This window comes from Myotis yumanensis, unplaced genomic scaffold (assembly GCF_028538775.1).
Source record: "Myotis yumanensis isolate MYYU_CA2020_CCGP unplaced genomic scaffold, mMyoYum1.0.hap1 SCAF_12, whole genome shotgun sequence".
Taxonomy (NCBI): Eukaryota; Metazoa; Chordata; class Mammalia; order Chiroptera; family Vespertilionidae; genus Myotis; species Myotis yumanensis.
Window position 1 is genome coordinate 42,748,128 of NW_027223763.1, and position 17,545 is coordinate 42,765,672.

Below are 17,545 nucleotides of genomic sequence, written 5' to 3' on the forward strand. Positions count from 1 at the left end.
TTTTTTCAAGTCTCATTTGATTTAATTCAACTTTTGGCTTTGACAAGCAATAAAGATTGAGCAGCTTCCCGCTTCTCCCAGCATAAGTCTTTCTGCTCACAGGAGCCTTCTATTCTGTGGCAGAGGACATGCTGTGGTAGACTTGCAGATATGCAACCTCAGTTTTACTTGCTATTTTGCTGGTTAATATCTAGATTAATTTCTGGTTAATATCCAGATGTCTCAGCTCACCGATTTAAGAAATCTACATAATTTTTAAATATTTTGGTCACTGTAAAGGGAGGAGAGATTCCAGAAGAGACATCAGAATCAGTCATCTTTTTAGACTGAGGAAAAGGCCCCTGTGACATAAGCTCAAGGTCACACAGCAGCCAGCTACATACCCAGGCATGAAATATGCAGCATATTTCAACCTCTCCTCTCTGTAGCAGGTGTACCCTCACCTCAGTGATGTCCTTCTCTCCCTTAGCTGATGCTCCATACTGAAAATTAAGTCCATACGAAAGCATCTCCTCAAATCCCCACATCCACACCTACAACCTTATCTATATTTGTACCCATTTTCACTTCCTTTTCTTTGTTTTGGGAGCAAGGTCTGTTTGATTGCCAAGTTCATGCTCTTCTCATTGTGGGACACAGATACCTAATCCTACTCAATTAATACTGAGGATGCTAATGGAAAATAAACATGAAAAGCCTCCGAAAAAATGAACATGAGACAAAGGTGAGATGGTATCATTTTTAGTGTTTTAGAGCCTAATTCCACACTCTAATAATGAGGACATTATTAAATCTAATTATAAGCCTTACATCATCATTGAAGGAAATTATATATAAATGCCTTCATATTTTTTTTACATACTCTCTTCAGGGGCCTGAAAAAAACAATGTTGGGTGGACATATAATGTTTATCTCTGGCCCACTTCCCTTAGGAAAGACCCCTGGCCAAATACATTCCTGAGTAATGTAATGTAATGTAATGTAATGTAATGTAATGTAATGTAGTGACCAATTTAATTGTCAAGTCCAACAATGAACATCATAATACATAACTATTGTTGTGGCTCACTTGGATGGAGATATAAAAATATCAATCCTCCCAGAAGACAGGCAGAGAGCAATCAATAATTAGCACAAAAGGAAGATTCTAGGTCTTTGTCTTGACCTTCAAGAGCTTATTCCTGCCCTGGACAGACTTTTCCAGGATCAGGAGAGATAGCAGACACTCTAGCAGGAATACTGACTTTGCTCTACTCATGTTTGAGACAGGGAGACAGTTGTTGGCCTTATTTTCATTGATCCCAAGGCAAAGTATAAATCCTTGACTTGATGAAGAGCTGTGGCTAAAGTTCACGTAACACTAAACCCTTTTGAACTATGCCACAACTTATAAAATCAACCCCTATTGATATATAATTGAGTAGTTTCCAATTTCTCAACTTTTTACAACTATTGCTGAGATGCATTTTGGTAGCTAAATCTTTGTGCATAACCATTATTTCCTGATGATAAACCCCTACAAGTACAATTGTTATGGCCAAAGTTTTGCATGTTTGGAGGCTTTCTTTTTGATGAATGTAATTGAAATGCTATCTAGAAATATATCTGCCCAGCCGACGTGGCTCCGTGGTTGAACATTGACCTATGAAGTAGGAGGTCACGGTTTGATTTCCAGTGAGGGTACATGCTTAAGGCACATGGCCATGGAGGTGAGTATGGGTCACAGAGCAAGAATGACCCACACTTGCCCATACATTAGATTGCCATGTGGCCTTAAGCAGCCTCATGGCCCATCACCATGCGGACCTGACACGCAATAGACTGCAGCTAGGAGCACAGGCTAACCTAGCCAGATGCTAGACTGCACTGTGCTTTACTATGGAGTAGAGACTGGGCAGTGGCCTTAATCCTAGCCCTGCTGAAAACAAGATTGGACTTTGTCCATGGTGAGATGGAGGGAGATGGGACCTTGTAAGGAAACCCTCTTAATTTTATTTCATCAATAAAACTTTTCACAATACCCCATCCTGCTGTGGGGGCCTCAGAAAATTCCTTTCCCTGCAGCACCCCAAGAACTCCACTTCTGCCGGGAACAGATAGGGACACTGAAAACAGAAGGAGAATCAAATGTCTTGGTTTGAAGACTGAGATGAAACAGACAGGTCACAAATAGTAATGCCTCCTTGAGCAATGTATAGATACACGTGTAATCTGGCATTGAATAGAAAATAGAAGCTCACGGCCCATCAGCGGTGTGGTGGGATATGCCATAGAGAAGTGGCTTGTGGACCATTTGGAGAGAGACCTCTACTAGAGGTAGACACTGAAAAGACAGAGCAGCAAATAGCCAGAGAAAATCTTACAAGAGGAGGAGAAAAGGATGGGGATATCTATGCAAAAGGAAATAAGGTATTCTTCCCCAAGTGAAAGTAGAGTGCTGGAGGCTAATTCCAGCAGGTCATAAATGCAAGAAGTTCATCAAAAGGTTGATGGAACTTGGGGCTTCAGTAGGGCTGAAGATCTACATATTATTGCTTGCTGCCAGACAGCTGAGGGCAGTTCCCCCAACCTGATGGTCCTTTACTGCTTACCAAACCTTACCTTTGATATGTATATCTGCTTTGCTTTAGGGCAAAATGTGTTAATAAAAAGCTAGGGGTCCAGACATTCAGAGAACTTGGTCACTAGAACTAAGTTTCCATCTGGCTTTCCCCCATGCCTTCCAAATTCATATTTCTTCTCTAGCTTCTTCATCCATTTATGCACAGCCCCTTTTCCAGATTCCTTGAACCCAAGCAGATGCAGGAAAAGACCCTGGCAGTAGAGAGTTTTTATTAATGTCTGAATTGCCAATTTCCCAGTAAGTGATTTCAGATTATAGTTCCCTGGTCTATGAGCTCAGAAATACTCACCTAATACATGAGCTCAGAAAACCAGAAGATCCCTAAAGATGCGCAATGTGAGTATCAAACACCTACATTGCCTCATCCAGGAAACTTGGGAAAAGAATCCCTAAAATGCAGCCATTTTAAGGCTGTGAAATAACAAGATCAGAAATTTAGAAGTGTGGCGAAAGATAGTGTTTTCAGGTTGTAAGCAATCCTTGGAATAAATGTTAGCTTACTTAAGCTTATTAGTAAAAATATGGGGAAAGAATGCCTATTCTGTCTTTTCAGATACCTCCATGGTACTGTGAGGACAAATGTGGTAATCAGCAATATTCCATGAAATTAATTCCTAGGGAAAGTCATGAAAGAATGCGGTGACATAAACACTACATCCCTGTCGGCCGTGTTAGCGGCTACCAGTTGTGCTAATCAGTCTTTCCAGTCATTTCCCCATAAGCTGACATGAAACACACAAGCCCTCCACAAATACCTAGAAGGAAATGAAAAAGAACAAAGCCCAGAATACTTCAATCCTGCTTTTCGTATTTAAAGTAGAATTCTTGGACTGACTACAGACGTTGTACCTTGAAAAGCTCAAGAGTTGGCTCCTTTTCCATACTTAGCCTCTCCACTCATTCCCATGTTAACACTTATTCCACTTAACAGTAAAATGTGCCCTGTGTATGGAACCGTATAATCTGTCCATATGTGCTGATTATCTTGTGAGTAATGAATGATCTTGCTATTTCTACGTTGTACTCAGTTGCCCTACTTTCCTTAGGCCGGGGCTTTGGTATTGGGGAGCAACTCTTTCCCAGTGTTCCCAGGCATCGTGAAATGTGATAGGAAATTTATCTCCTCTCATGTATCTTGTCTACACATTGTTTTGCTGGTTCTGTAAGCCGTTTATAACCAGGTATCTTGTTATTAAATAGTCACCTACTTATACATCTTTCCAGAAACTTACTACACCTGCTCTTCTATTTGATGAATTTCCAAGTATTATCTTTAAAAATTTCAAAACCGTTAGAGTTCTGCTTTTTTAAAGGAAGATTTTAAAAGCAGAAATCCAAATCAAAGATTTAAATTTTATTGATTTTTTTTTTTTTTTTGGCTAAAAGCAGATTATTATACGAGGAAATAAAGAAATAAAGAGAAAGCTATCCATGAGGATTGTGCTGCACAACATTAAAGGTCAGTTCCTGACGTGAAGGTGCCTAAAAATAAAATAGGAGGTAGAAGAGACTTAGTAGTTCTCTTAAAACAGGTCCTTATTTCACAGAGAGGTGACGGCATTCCCATCTACATAGTTAACATCAGAGTTGAGACTTGAAGCCAAGTCTTCCTATTCCAGACATAGGATCCTTTATTATACAAATCTCATTCTAACAAGTAAAACACAAGTTAAGGACTGATAATAGATTCAGAGGAAGAGGCACTTGAGATGGACTTTGAGAGAAGGGGATTGATTGTCTCAGGCATGATGATTCCTGCAGCAAGATCAATGAGATACGCCCTGTGAGGGTGGAAGGCCAAGGTCAGAAGGCAAGGAATAGGGGAGTGAGAAAATGCACTGAAGCACAGATGTAACTGAAGATGCATTTTTCAAGAAATTTGAAGATAACAGGAATAGAATAGGGTGGCCGCTTAAATAGGTATGAAGGTGAAAGGAAGGTTTGTTCATTTGTGTGAACAACATATGTTGCAAAGGACTAATGAAGATTTATAAGAGAGGGAATAATTTATGAAATAAGGCCCCAGAGGAGGAAGGAACGTGAGATAAAATATGTAGATGGGTCTGTTGGTTTTGTCAAATTCATCAGGTGACAAAGAAAGGCAGGTGAGGATTCAGAGAGGAACAGAATTGAAGGGGCTTGTGCTGAATGCCTTCATCCTTTTGGGAGATGAGCCCATGGGGTCACAGCCTAAGAATGAGGCAGGGAGAGTCAAGTTGAAAACTTGTGAATGAAAATGGATCTGAACATCTGGGTGGGGAATGAGAAGGAAGGTCAACTAGAGATGAGATGAATGAAAAGGTTTTCCCAGCAGCTTGAGGGAACAGAAGAGGCTCATTAGCCTGGTTTTCTTCAGCTGTGTTGAGAAGGGACTGGGGGATGGGGGAGTAGATGAAAGGAGCTGCTGGAGAAAAACCAATCAAGAAAACCATTTCACAATTCCTGCCCTTTCAAAATTTTTCTAAAACATTACAAAATTTATTTTGGGTTATTGAGGATTGTGTAAAAGCAGCAATTTCATTAAGAAAGTATAGTACTATTAAATCAATGTGCAGAAATGTCCATGTACTATAGAGATATTGCCTATGAAAGCTTATGAGGATCAGAACCTAGAAAAAAATTCCCCTAACTCTGTCATTCTTTCCCTTCCCTTCCCTTCCCTTCCCTTCCCTTCCCGCGCCCCACCCCCCCCCCCCCCCCCGCCTCCTTTCCTCCATGACTCCCTCCAACTGCATTTAATAAATGCTAACTACAGTGCCAGGTACATCCTAAGGGCTTTACCTGATGCATCTCATTTGATCTCCACCATAATCCCATGAGGTAGGTAATACTAGTCACCCATTTTACCTATGAGGAAAAGCGAGGCCCAAACTATTAGGCATAAGTGGCACAGAACCCACAGCCCAGTCCCTGCTGCATTGTGCTGTATTTCCCTCTATCCCTGTCTGTATTGAACCACCTTGAATTCTGACCTCTTCTAGGAGCCAAAGTTACTTCTAAAATAGAACAACTCATCATTAGTAATAAAACCCCAGAAATTTTTAGGAATTTTGAGTTAGGGCTCCCATTTTCACCTGATTCTATACTTTCCATGTTAGTCAGGAGAGATGTGGGAGGCATAAAGGCATAATATAAAAAGCTGGATGAAAAGGTGAAGGGATTAAGACGTACAAATTGGCAGCTATAATATAGTCACGAGGATGTAAAGTAGTGCATAGGGAACGTAGTCAATACTATTGTAATACCTAGATATGCTGCCAAGTGGGTACTAGACTTACTGGGGGAATCACCTCGTAAGTGATATAAATGTCTATCCATGATGCTGCATACCTAAAACTGATATTGAATGTCAACTGTAATTTTTTTTTAAAGCATGGATTCTGGAGTCAAAAAGACCTGGATTTACCTATCAGCTTTGCCACTTAATAACTGTGTGCTGTTAAACAATGTCTTTAATTTTCTGCCCAAGCTTTTTTCATCTGTTAAATGGGGCTGTAATGCTTTCCTTCCAAGGGTGCGATAGCATCAGATGAATGCTTAGTATGGTGCCTGGCACAGGGAAAGTGTTCAATAAAAGTTACTGTTGTTTGTAGGTGTGACAACATTACACTGAATCCATCATACAGATACTCGGCTAGAAAGGTCTCAGGGAAATTCTCACCACTGCTATCATTCCTTAAATAGAGCTCTGTATTACAGTTTCCATCCAACAGCAGACACTCTAGCAAGAGAGTTGTTCATGGAACCAGCCCATTGTTCTTATAACAGACTGGGTAAGAACTAAGAGGTGGGAAAGGTGAAGAAACAGCCAGAGTGAAGGCATCTGGGGAGGCACAGATGGGGTAGCGTGTGGGTTAGGAGTGAGGAAGGAGGAACAGGCTGAGGGAGGGAGACAGGCTGAAAGTTCTGACTTCCTTCCAGTTCTGTCCAGACTACCCCTCACTCAGCTCAGCTCTGGTTTGTGATGGCAACTCACTGAAAGGTGAAAATTATGTTCACCTTTATTAAGGCAGGTTATACTCACAAGCAACCTGCCCTGGAAGGGGTTGTTGCTGTAATTACTTTGACTATGCAGCATACCCAGACATATCCACCAAACATTTCCACTAGTGAAAATTAGCACCATGGTTAGGCTAGGTGCAGTCAAAACTCAAACACATGGCTTTGAGCTAGGGGATGGGTGTGAAATGCAGGCATTTGCTCTGTTCGGGTTGGGCCCTGACTAATCACACTTGACTGGCTTTGGGGATGGGATGGTGAGGATGTGGAACAGAGGCAAGGGAGATTCTCCCCACAGCCGTGCAATAAGCTCTGAGCTTAGACATTCATTTCTAGTGGAACATGATCTTGGGTTAGTCTTACTCCGCATTCTGGGATGCCAAGGGCACTAAAAGAAGATACATTGTTTTCCCTGCAGGAATGCTGTAAGAATTAAATAAAATAACAGAAGGTGTCTGTACCCCAAGGCAAGTGGGGAGCCTTACTTTCTCCAGCTGCACAAGAACAAGCCTTCCCCAAGGATAAAAACATTGAGCACCAAAGAAAACCCATTCCACAGGGCAAGCTTCAGAGGTGGATAGACCATGGTTCAAATTCTAGCTCTGCCACTTACCAGCCATTTACTCATTTGTTATTTTATTTATACCTTTTTCATTATTCTTCTATTTATTCACTCAGTACATAATAAGTACCAAACCAAATTTATTAAACAAAATGTTACTGATGATCTACTTTGCACCAGGCACGGTGCTGTAGATACAGAAATGAGTAAGACTAACAAGGTTTCTGTCCTTATGAAGGTTATATTTTTATGGGAGAAGAGAAATGGACAATGAACACCTTGAGCATCAACATTTGATTAGAATGAGGGTCAACAACCACTGCTCAAAAGTCAGAGCCCAACAGTCATCCCACAGACAATTATTGAGCATGGACTGTGTGACAAGTATCTTTTAGGTTTTAGGTTCCAACAAGAAAAGTAAGCCAGAAAAAGATTTAAAAAACTAAGAGAATATTATTCAGCTATATATAAAAAAGAATTAAATCTTACAAATGTGCTAGGTCATTATGCCAAGTAAAATATGTCAGACAGAGAAAGAGAAATACTGGGTGATCTCATTTATATGAAATTTAAAAAAGCAAAACAAAACAGAACAAAAATCCAAGAGAATGGTTTGGTGGTTGCCAGAGGTAGGGATGTGGGTCAAGGGTGGATGAAGAGGATCAAAATAAGTCCTGGGGATGTAATGTATAGCATAGTGGCTATGGTCAATAATACTGTATTGCATATTTGAAAGTTGCTAACAGAGTAGATCTTAAGAGTTCTTATCATAAGAAAATAATTTTTGTTACTATGTAAGGTGACAGATGTTAACTAGATTTTATGTGGTGATTTCATAATATATACAAATATTGAATCATTATGTTATATACCTGAAATTAATAAAATGTTATATTACATTATTATAATTGTATTAGAGGTCTGGTGCACGAAATTTGTGCACGGGGCGGGGGGGGGGGGGGGGCGGCGGGTTCCCTCAACCCAGCCTGCATCCCTCTTCGGGACCTCTCAGGGGATGTCTGACTGCCGGTGTAGGCCCAATCCTGCAGGGAATGAGCCTAAACTGGCAATTGGACATCCCTTTCGCAATCTGGGACTGCTGGCTCCTAACCACTCACTTGCCTGCCTGCCTGATCGCCCCTAACCACTCTGCCTGCCTGCCTGATCACCCCTAACTGCCCTCCCCTGCTGGCCTGATCACCCCTAACTACTCTCCCCTGCTGGCCTGATTGCCCCTAACTGCTCTCCCGCCAGCCTGATCGCCCCTAACCGCCTCTGCCTCAGCCCCCGCCACCATGGCTTTGTCCGAAGGAGGACTGGACGACTGGAAGATGTCTAGTTGACCCAGTCTAATTAGATATTACCCTTTTATTAGTATAGATTATAAGCTATATAAATAATCCTATCTAATAATAGAGAAACATGGTAATTAGCTGTACCTCCGCTACCCTTCCCATTGGCTAATCAGGGCGATAGGCAAATTAATTGCCAACCAAGATGGCGGCTGGCAGCCAGGCAGCTTGAAGCGAACAGGAGGCTTGCTTGCTCCAGTGATGGAGGAAGCCAACGTTCCCCGCCTGCTGCTGCTGGCCTCTGAGCTTGCAGTTTGAAACAGTGTTACAAATATAGAAGCTAAACAAAACCCCAGAAACCTGCTTTCAGCCAGCCGGGATCTCAGAGCTGGAGTTGAAACAGTGTTTCAATTATAAAACCCAAACAAACCAGATACCTCCTTTCAGCAGCCAAGGCCTCAGAGCTGGAGCCAAGCCTCAGAGTTAAGCTGGCCCAGAATAAAAAAAGAAAAAGAAAAAAAGGAGCGGGTGGGAGCTTCAGTCGCCTGCCAGCCTGAAAACGGCCCTCAGCCCCTCACCCAGACTGGCCAGGCACCCCAGTGGGGACCCCCACCCTGATCCAGGACACCCTTCAGGGCAAACCAGCCGGCCCCCACCCATGCACCAGGCCTCTATCCTATATAGTAAAAGGGTTATATGCCTCCCAGCACCGGGATGAGTGGAGCCGCGAGGCCTCCCGGCACCGGGATCAGCGTGACAGGGGGCAGTGCCCAAAACCCCTGATCGCCTTGTGGCTCTGTGTGTGACAGGGGGCGGGGCCACAACCTCCCTATCCGCCCTGCTCTGTTCGTGACAAGGGAAGGCGCCCAACCCCCTGATCAGCCCTGCTCTGTGCCTGATAGGGAGTAGCTCCCCAACCCCCTGATCGCCCTGCAGCTCTGTGTGTGACAGGGTGCAGCGCCCTAACCCCCTGATCAGCCCTGCTCTGTGTGTGACAGGGTGTGGTGCCCCAACCGCCCCCCCCACCCATGGGCCCTGCTCTGTGTGTGACGGGGTAGAGCCATAACCTCCCCATTGGCCCTGCCCTGAGTGTGACTGTTGCGGCACCCCAACCCCCTGATCGGCCCTGCTCTGTGGATGATAGAGGGTGGTGCCCCACCCCCCTGATCCGCCCTGCTCTGTGTGTGACAGGGGGCGGTGCCCCAACTCCCCTATCGGCCCTACTCTGTGCATGACAGGGTGGAGCTCCTCAACCCCCTGATGGGCCCTGCTCTGTGTGTGACAGGGGGGAGCTCCCCAACCCCCTGATCAATCCTGCTCTGTGCATGACAGGGTACGGAGCCCCAACCCCCCTAATGGGCCCTGCTCTGTGAGTGACAGGGGGCAGCGCCCCAACCCCCTGATCAGCCCTGCTATGTGCGTGACAGGGGGTGGCGCCGCAACCTCCCCATCGACCCTGCCTTGAGTGTGATAGGGGGCGGTGCCCCAACCCCCCAATCGGCTCTACCCTGAGCATGACTAGGGGTGGCATCGCAACCTCCCGATCCGCCCTGCTCTGTGCATGACAGGGGGCGGCGCCCCAACTCCCCAATCGGCCCTGCTCTGAGCCCCACCAGGGGCTGCACCTAGGGAGTGGGCCTGCCCTCTGCCACCTGGGAGCAGGCCTAAGCCAGCAGGTCGTAATCTCCCGAGGGGTCCCAGACTGCGAGAGGGCACAGGCCGGGCTGAGGGACGCCCCCTCCCCACCGAGTGCACAAATTTTTGTGCACCGGGCCTTCAGTATGTTATAATTACATTATTATATTATATAGAATATATGATATTATATTAATATTATTTTGTTATATTACTATGTTAAGGTCAATTACACCTTAATTTTTAAAAAACTGACTAAGATTGAAAAACCAGTAAATGGTGGAATGGGGATTTGAAGCTAGAGGCTCCTGTGTCTATGCTCCTAGACACTGTGTTATACTGTCTCCTAGATGATAAATGGGAGGCCTGGGGTGCCACGGAACTCTGAACCATCTCTGGGGCCAGAGAAGGATTCTCTGTGGAGGTGAGATTTAAGCTGTGATTGAATTAAGAGGCTTCTAGGCAGAGGAAATGGTTTGCAAAGCCTTAAGGTGAGAGAGAGCAGAGTATTCAGCAGGAATTCATTGTGCAATGCCCTTTGAACGGCGAGAGCAAGAGGAGAGCTGGAAAGGGGACTGATGTCAGAGCCTGTTCCCTAAGAGCAATATATAGTCTCAGGGTTCGTACAGGGGAGGGCTTCCTCATGAGAACTCTGCTGCCCGGGGAACCCAGATTGGACTGCAGGAGGGCTGGGCTTTTTAATTTCATCTTTCAGAATCAATTTACAGACTAATGGTTCCCATCCTGGATGGTAGGGCACCTCTGGGCCATGTGGGAATGTGTGGAAATAATTTGGGTTGCTGCACTAATTGCAGATGTTAAAAATCCAGTAATGTGAGGAATGCCCCCTCTTGCCCCAAACACAAAGGCCAACTTCCAAATGCCAAGGGGGCCCACACTGGGAAATCCAGCTATCGAGAAAGCCAGAGGCATCCCTGCTGGAATATAAATGTTATAAGCCATGATAATGCAAAAACTGAGAGACTCTGAGAAATGGAGGGGGCCAAAGAGGCGAAGGGAAATGTCAGGGCGAAAATTTATTCATCTTACATAGTGTGTGTTAAGAGACACTATCTAAATGTATGGGTCCAAAAATAGATGTTTAAGTGGATTAAAGCTATAAAGGAAATTGAGAGAAAAGTAAAAGAGGAGGAGAGAGAAAGCTAGAAGAAATGATATAAATAAGCTAAACTCTTTATCTCTCATAGCAGGGAGCCAGCAAACACTTGAGGTTAATGAATCAAGAAATGGAGGCAGAAATACAATATTTAGAATTATAGAGGAAACCACCAGAAAACCAGGGAGAAAACCATCAGGAAAAGAAGTGGAATCAAAGTTTGAGTTCCAGGGTAGGAAACGGCCAGGGAAAGTCTGACTCTTCATTTTATCCCTTCTCTGAAATACTGTTTGTATGTTATTTCCATCTGTATATGTCAACATCAGTGAACTTTGGTTTCCTGCCCTTCTTAAGGCCAGCCTCTATGATGGATGTCAAATGGCCTCTCCCTCTCCCAGGAGCTGGCTCTCTTTAGCAGGGACCTGTGGAAACTGGGGGCCACCTTCAGACATGTGTCCAGAGTTTTGTAGTGAGCCATCTCCTCATGGGCATGGGGAGTTCCTCCCGGGGCTGTGAGAACTTCCCTGCCCCCACTGGGTCTCCATCCCTTTTTCCTTAAGTGACTGGGGAGGATTTGTTGCTGGGAGGGATGGAGGTCAGCCTAAGAAGACAAGGGAAGATTCTCTGAGACACCCTTAGTTGCTGGAGGGCTTGCTCCTATTCCATGGGAGTCAGGTAAGAGCAGGGACTCCCTCTAAAGAGGTGGGCAGGTTCCTAAACAAGCCATGTGAGTAGAGGATATGGGGGGAAAGGGTGGAGTCGGGTGTGTGGGGGCAAGAATTAGACTCCAGCGTGGTCTGAACCTTAGCCCTCTAAATACCAGCGCAGTGGGGCCTTGATTTGTTACCATTTTTCATATGTCCAATTGGTAGAATCACTCCTGTTTTTCTATACTGCCTTTCTGTGAGATAGTGAGATGGTATGCTGTTAGTTCCTTACGTATCTGTATCTCACTCTTCTGTCATCTGTGACCTCCTTAAAGGTGACTCTGAACCTCATTTATCTTTATATCCCCTGTACTGAGCATATACCTAATAAGTGCTGGTTGAATCAAGAAATAAATAAACAAATGGATGAATGAATGAATGAATAAATGAAAGTTGAATGAATGAAATGCTTACTATAACCCCTTTTGAAAACAATAGCAAAACAGAGTGTGGACTACAACAAAAATTCCATTAATGTCTGGTGCATCCCTGATTGTGTGAATCTGGTGCAAGTGTGTGTGTGTGTGTGTGTGTGTGTGTGTGTGTGTGTTGTGGCTTCAAACTAAAGTTTAGCTGTTAAACTTGGACTGTTAACATATTCCCTGTCTTTTGACTATTCTCAGAGAACCTGAGAAATAAATGACAAGCAAACTCCCTAGGTGGCCATGATTCTGAGACACAGACAACTGGAAAGAACTGAAGGATATAATTGGCTCTGGCTGGGGACAGCGTGTGGGTGTGGGCTGTCAGCTGGAACAGAAGGAAAATAACACATCACCAGTTGAAAATAATTAAACAGAAATTCACTTATGCAGTCCAGCAACTGCAAGTGAACAAAGGGTTGTGCAGGTTCCTGTACCTTGGTAGGCATGGGCTTCTTAAAGGAGATCTCCACTTGCATCCAAACGCCCCTTGGGGACTCCAGCACAGACCAGATCTTCTCTTGAACCACTTGGTTCTCTTCAAAGAGATAAACAGCTAGAGTGTCACTCATTTTTAAGAAGCCATAGATGGCGTAATAAAAACGTAGACAATACTGCAAGTTTCCCGGCAGGGAGGGACCGTAGAGCCTTCCAATGTAGCCAGGCTGAGACGTAAACTTTGTGTTGGCCAGCAAGTAATACCCTGTGAACGGGACAAAGCATCAGTGTATCAGCCAGGACAAGATTAAATAATGTAGCTCAGATTACCAAGTGGGACAATTTGGTTAAAGTCGTGGAATTGGTCAAAAGACTACTTCCACAGGCTTTACATGGTAAAGCATTTTCTAATATCTGGCTTGATGATAGAATAGTCTTATACTATATTGCCAATAAACCTTCTCCAATTCTACATAAATTTCATAAGCAAGTATAGATTTCCAACTGCATATGCCCAGATTCTGGTCATCAATTAGGAGTTATAATTGTTGACCGGGGGTCAAACAGCTGCCTTAGACTGAGCACCCTTAGACTGAGTCACAGTGAGCATGAAGCCCAGGGCAGATTTCTCCATTCTCTCTGTGGTGACCATTGGAGATGGAGAGGTTGCAGGTTGAGGGAGGGTTTGTGTGTCTGGGCAGAGCCTAGTCCTCTCTCGGTCATATGTTAAACCTGCCCCTGACAAGCAGGTTTTGAATCAGATGGACCTTCCCAGATGCTGAAGATCTATATCTTTCCCTTATTCCTTCTAAATAAAATAAAGAAAAATGAAATAAACGACTTCCCTCCCACTTGCTTCTCCACCTCCATAGTAAAAAATAATAAAGTCCTCACCTAAAGTTGTCGATAGATTCTGCGACTTAATTGAAAAGACATATAATGAAACCAATTTTACCAAAGGCTAATTGATGCAACAAGAGTTAGGTTCCTATAGCATCTCATCAACATTAACAACACGCATTGAATAAAATGAGTCATTTGAGGACCTGCTGTATTCCACATGTTTTCTTTTCCTTCTCTGCTCCTCTCCCTTTACATTTTTTTTTGGGGGGGGGGGTGCCTCAGTCTTTGCTATATAGTTAGTTTTACCCAGTTATTTAATTCACTTGGGAAAAAGTTCGATTTCACAGGAGTGAGATTATGAACTGAATTGTATATGCATATGTCAAAGCCCTAACTCCCAATGTGACTGTATTTGGAGACAGGGCCTTTAAGGAGGTCATTAAGGTTAAATGAGGCTATAAGGGTGGGGGCCTTAACCCTATAGGACTAACTTCATAAGAAGAGGAAGAGACCCCTGAGATCTCTCTCCACGAGGACACACTGAGAAGATGCAGTCTACACGCCAGGAAGGGGGGGCCCACAAGAAACCAATCCTGACAACACCTTGATCTGGGACTCCCAGCCTCCAGAACTGTGAGGAAATAGTTTATGTTGTTTAAGTCACCCAGTCTAAGGTATTTTGTAATGGCCGCCCACGCAGACTAATCCAGGGGACCACGCAATAGCCAGCCATCTTTTTGAAGCCTACATTTAATCACTCTCTTCTCTACTTAACACCTTTCAATGGCTTCCCATTTCCTTTATAATAAAATCCCAAATGCTTACTCTGGCCTGCTACACCCATGATCTGTCTCCCTCTCTAACTTCATTCTCCTCCCTATGGTGCTGCCTCTCTAACCTCCAGTATCTTGGAGAGTCCAACTCTTTCCAAGCTCGAGGTCCCCACAGATGCCCTCCTTCTGCTTGGGTGGCCCCCACTATCCTGGCTAATTCCCACTCCCCTCAGAAGGGGACTCCCTCAATCCCCAACCAATATGAGCTTTTCCCCCTCTGTTCTCTCTGAGAGCTCACTCTTCATTTCTTTTATTGCACTTACCACAGGTCATAATTATGAGTTTATCTGTGTCTATATTTGTCTAATGTTTCTCCTGTCCATTGAAATGACTGTCAGCCACACAGGACAAGCTTCATACCTGACTTGCTCACTACTGTATCCCTCAGGAGTTAGACTGGCCAAGGTCAGAATAGGTTTTTGTATGGCCTGTGCTTATACAAGTTAAGCAACCTCTGAGAAAAAAAAATACAAAATTACAAGTATAATCTTGCAAAGGCCCCCTTCAAGGCAATTCTCCCAAGTGCCCAGTGTGTAAGTAATTGTCGAATAAATAACTGAGACACTAACCCTTTGAGAACCAGCCCTTTCCACCAGTGTCTACTGGCATGAGCTTCACAAGGGAGCCATTAAAGCGATATGTGATCCCGAAACAGGGAGCTCACACTGGTTTCTAAGAGTCCCTTGTAGATAATCCATCAAGTGCCCACCAACATTTCCAACAGCTTTTATTCCCCCACAATATATATCTTTTCTCACAGTGAAATATCCATGGCATAAAATTTACCCTTTCGATTATTTTCAAGTGTACAATTCAGTGGCATCTAGTTCATTCCCTATGCTGGGCAACCACCATCGTTACTCAGTCCCAGAACATTTTCATCACCCCCAAAGGAAATTCTACACCCATGAAACAGCAACTCTCCATTTCCTCCTCTCAGCCCGGGGCAACCACTAATCATTTTGTCTATAAATTTGCCTATTCTTAACATTTCAGATAATTGGACTCTGGTAGCTTTCTAAAGGTACTTCTCCATTTAAAGAGAAGAGCAAGATAATTTCCAAAGGTTTGGCTATTAATTAATTGGCAAATATTATTGCTAGCCCAGCAATTTGAATTCCAGTTTTAAAATATGGTCAAATGCAAGATTAGCAATTGTCTTTGCCTCTTTACAGCTGCCTTCTTCTTCTTTTTGAAGTCTTGGTAGATGTGGGATAAGAATGGAGAATGGAGCATGAACAGTACCCCCACCTTGCCCATCTGCTCCATCCCCCTCCCCCAAAGTCCCCACAGGGATGATTCCTGGTTTACCGAAGCCTGAAGTGTGGTCACCGGCCCGATACATGTTTGGTTTTACTTTCACTCGGGCCCAGCCCGGACCTTCTTTATCTTGGTAAAAGTTGCAGAGATCCTCCTCAAAATTGCAGCTGGCTTCTATGGCACTGAAAGGAAGCTCTAAGCAAAGCAGAACCAAAGTTAAAGTGTGCTTAACCCAAGGCTTTCAAAGGACTTCACCAACTGACTGACAAATACGTACACATTTGTACCAGGAGAAGTAAAACACATCAAAATATTTTTAACCTAATGGCACGGTGACAGGTTAGCATCAAATCAACTTGTCAGCATGCCAGGAAAACTGTTCTTTTCCTCCCTAAAGGGATGGAAGAAGCTCCTTTCACATTCTATACAAAAATAAAGCAGTGCCAGACTTCAAGAGAAATTTCTTTTCATGCTGTAAAGAGTGTGCACATTTATTCATATACTTCTTTGCAATTCAAAATTCATTCATACAAAATTAAAAGGAAAGAGAAAAGATAGGGATTTTAGGAAATTCTTAATTTATCTTTAAGACAGATATTTTAGAAATAATATTTTCCAGAAAGAATTTTCTTTTGTTGATCAATCTCTGTGGCAGAAGCACAGCCACCGTCTATTTATAATTGACATTCTTAGTAGGAGCTGATCTGCTGGGAGAAAATCATTACTTAGTATAAATCACACTGTGCAAAAAGATATACCAATTCTGTCACCGATACTGCTATTTTTCGGGTTTATGCTGGGTTCCAGTATCATTTACCTTGGTTTATAAATGCCCTCTCATTCCAGATTGCCGGAGGGAATGGCATATAAATTATTTCTGTTCTTTTAAGAATAACTTAGTCCTAGCAACAAATTATTGCAGGCCTCACTGGGAACCAGACTTTGGGACACATTCAATGTAGCTGAGTGGGATCCTGTGCTGCATGCTGACATTGCGGTACTGGTCCAATCTTTCAGGGCAAGAGAGGGGGCACTATTTTGAATACCTGGAAAACCATCCTTAGAGGAACATTGGAGTTCTTGGAGCAGTGATCTAATGAAACAGGGAGCTGTTTAGGGACAAAGACTAGTATACTCTCAATTTATCAATTTTCAAAGCAAGAAAACATTCAAGTGGGTTGAGGAACTGGCCCAGATTAAGGGGACAAAAGAGGCAGGACAACTTGGTCCAGGAAACCAACAGTTATCAATTGGCATTATTGGGGCCATTGGTAAATTAGTATATGGGCTATAGTTTAGTTGATAATATTTTATCAGCGTTCAGTTTCCTGAAGTTAATCATGTTGCAGAACATGTTTGGTTTCAGAAAACATACATCGAAGTATTTAGGAGTAAAGGAGTATAATGTCCACAACCTACTCTTAAGTGGTTGATAAAGCAGATGATGCTAAATGTTAACAATCTGTAGATCTGGGTGAAGAGTATACAGGAGTTCTTGATAGTATTCTTGCAAATTTTGTCTGAGTTTGAAATGATACAAAAACACCCAGTTCTAAAAACACTAAGTTAAGAAAAAACACCATGACTAACATTACAAAGAAAAGAACAGGAATGTTCCTGTACATCTGGAAGCTGACTGTGTCTCAGATGACACACCCTCCAAGGGCAGAGAAAGAGCACCCGACAAGCCAGGGAGTCCTCAGCTCTAGGACCCGTGGGTTAGCCCCACACTGCTCGGCCTGCCTGTCAGCATCAGGCAGTATCTTTAGGCCATGAAGACAGTCTTTCAAAAATGAAAATGATGTCATACAAA

The 17,545-nt window shown here is 43.5% G+C and overlaps 1 protein-coding gene across 3 annotated transcripts in view; it reads right to left on the reverse strand.

Annotated features, from left to right (window-relative positions):
- MAMDC2 (MAM domain containing 2) overlaps window positions 1-17,545 on the reverse strand; it is a 168,485-nt gene that overhangs the window by 21,811 nt on the left and 129,129 nt on the right. For all 3 annotated transcript variants that reach the window (XM_070431522.1, XM_070431521.1, XM_070431523.1), the window contains 2 exons: window positions 15,784-15,927; window positions 12,796-13,061 (listed from right to left, as the gene is read on the reverse strand). In XM_070431522.1, the coding sequence (XP_070287623.1) occupies window positions 12,796-13,061; window positions 15,784-15,927 (410 nt within the window). The remainder of the gene's footprint in view (window positions 1-12,795; window positions 13,062-15,783; window positions 15,928-17,545) is intronic.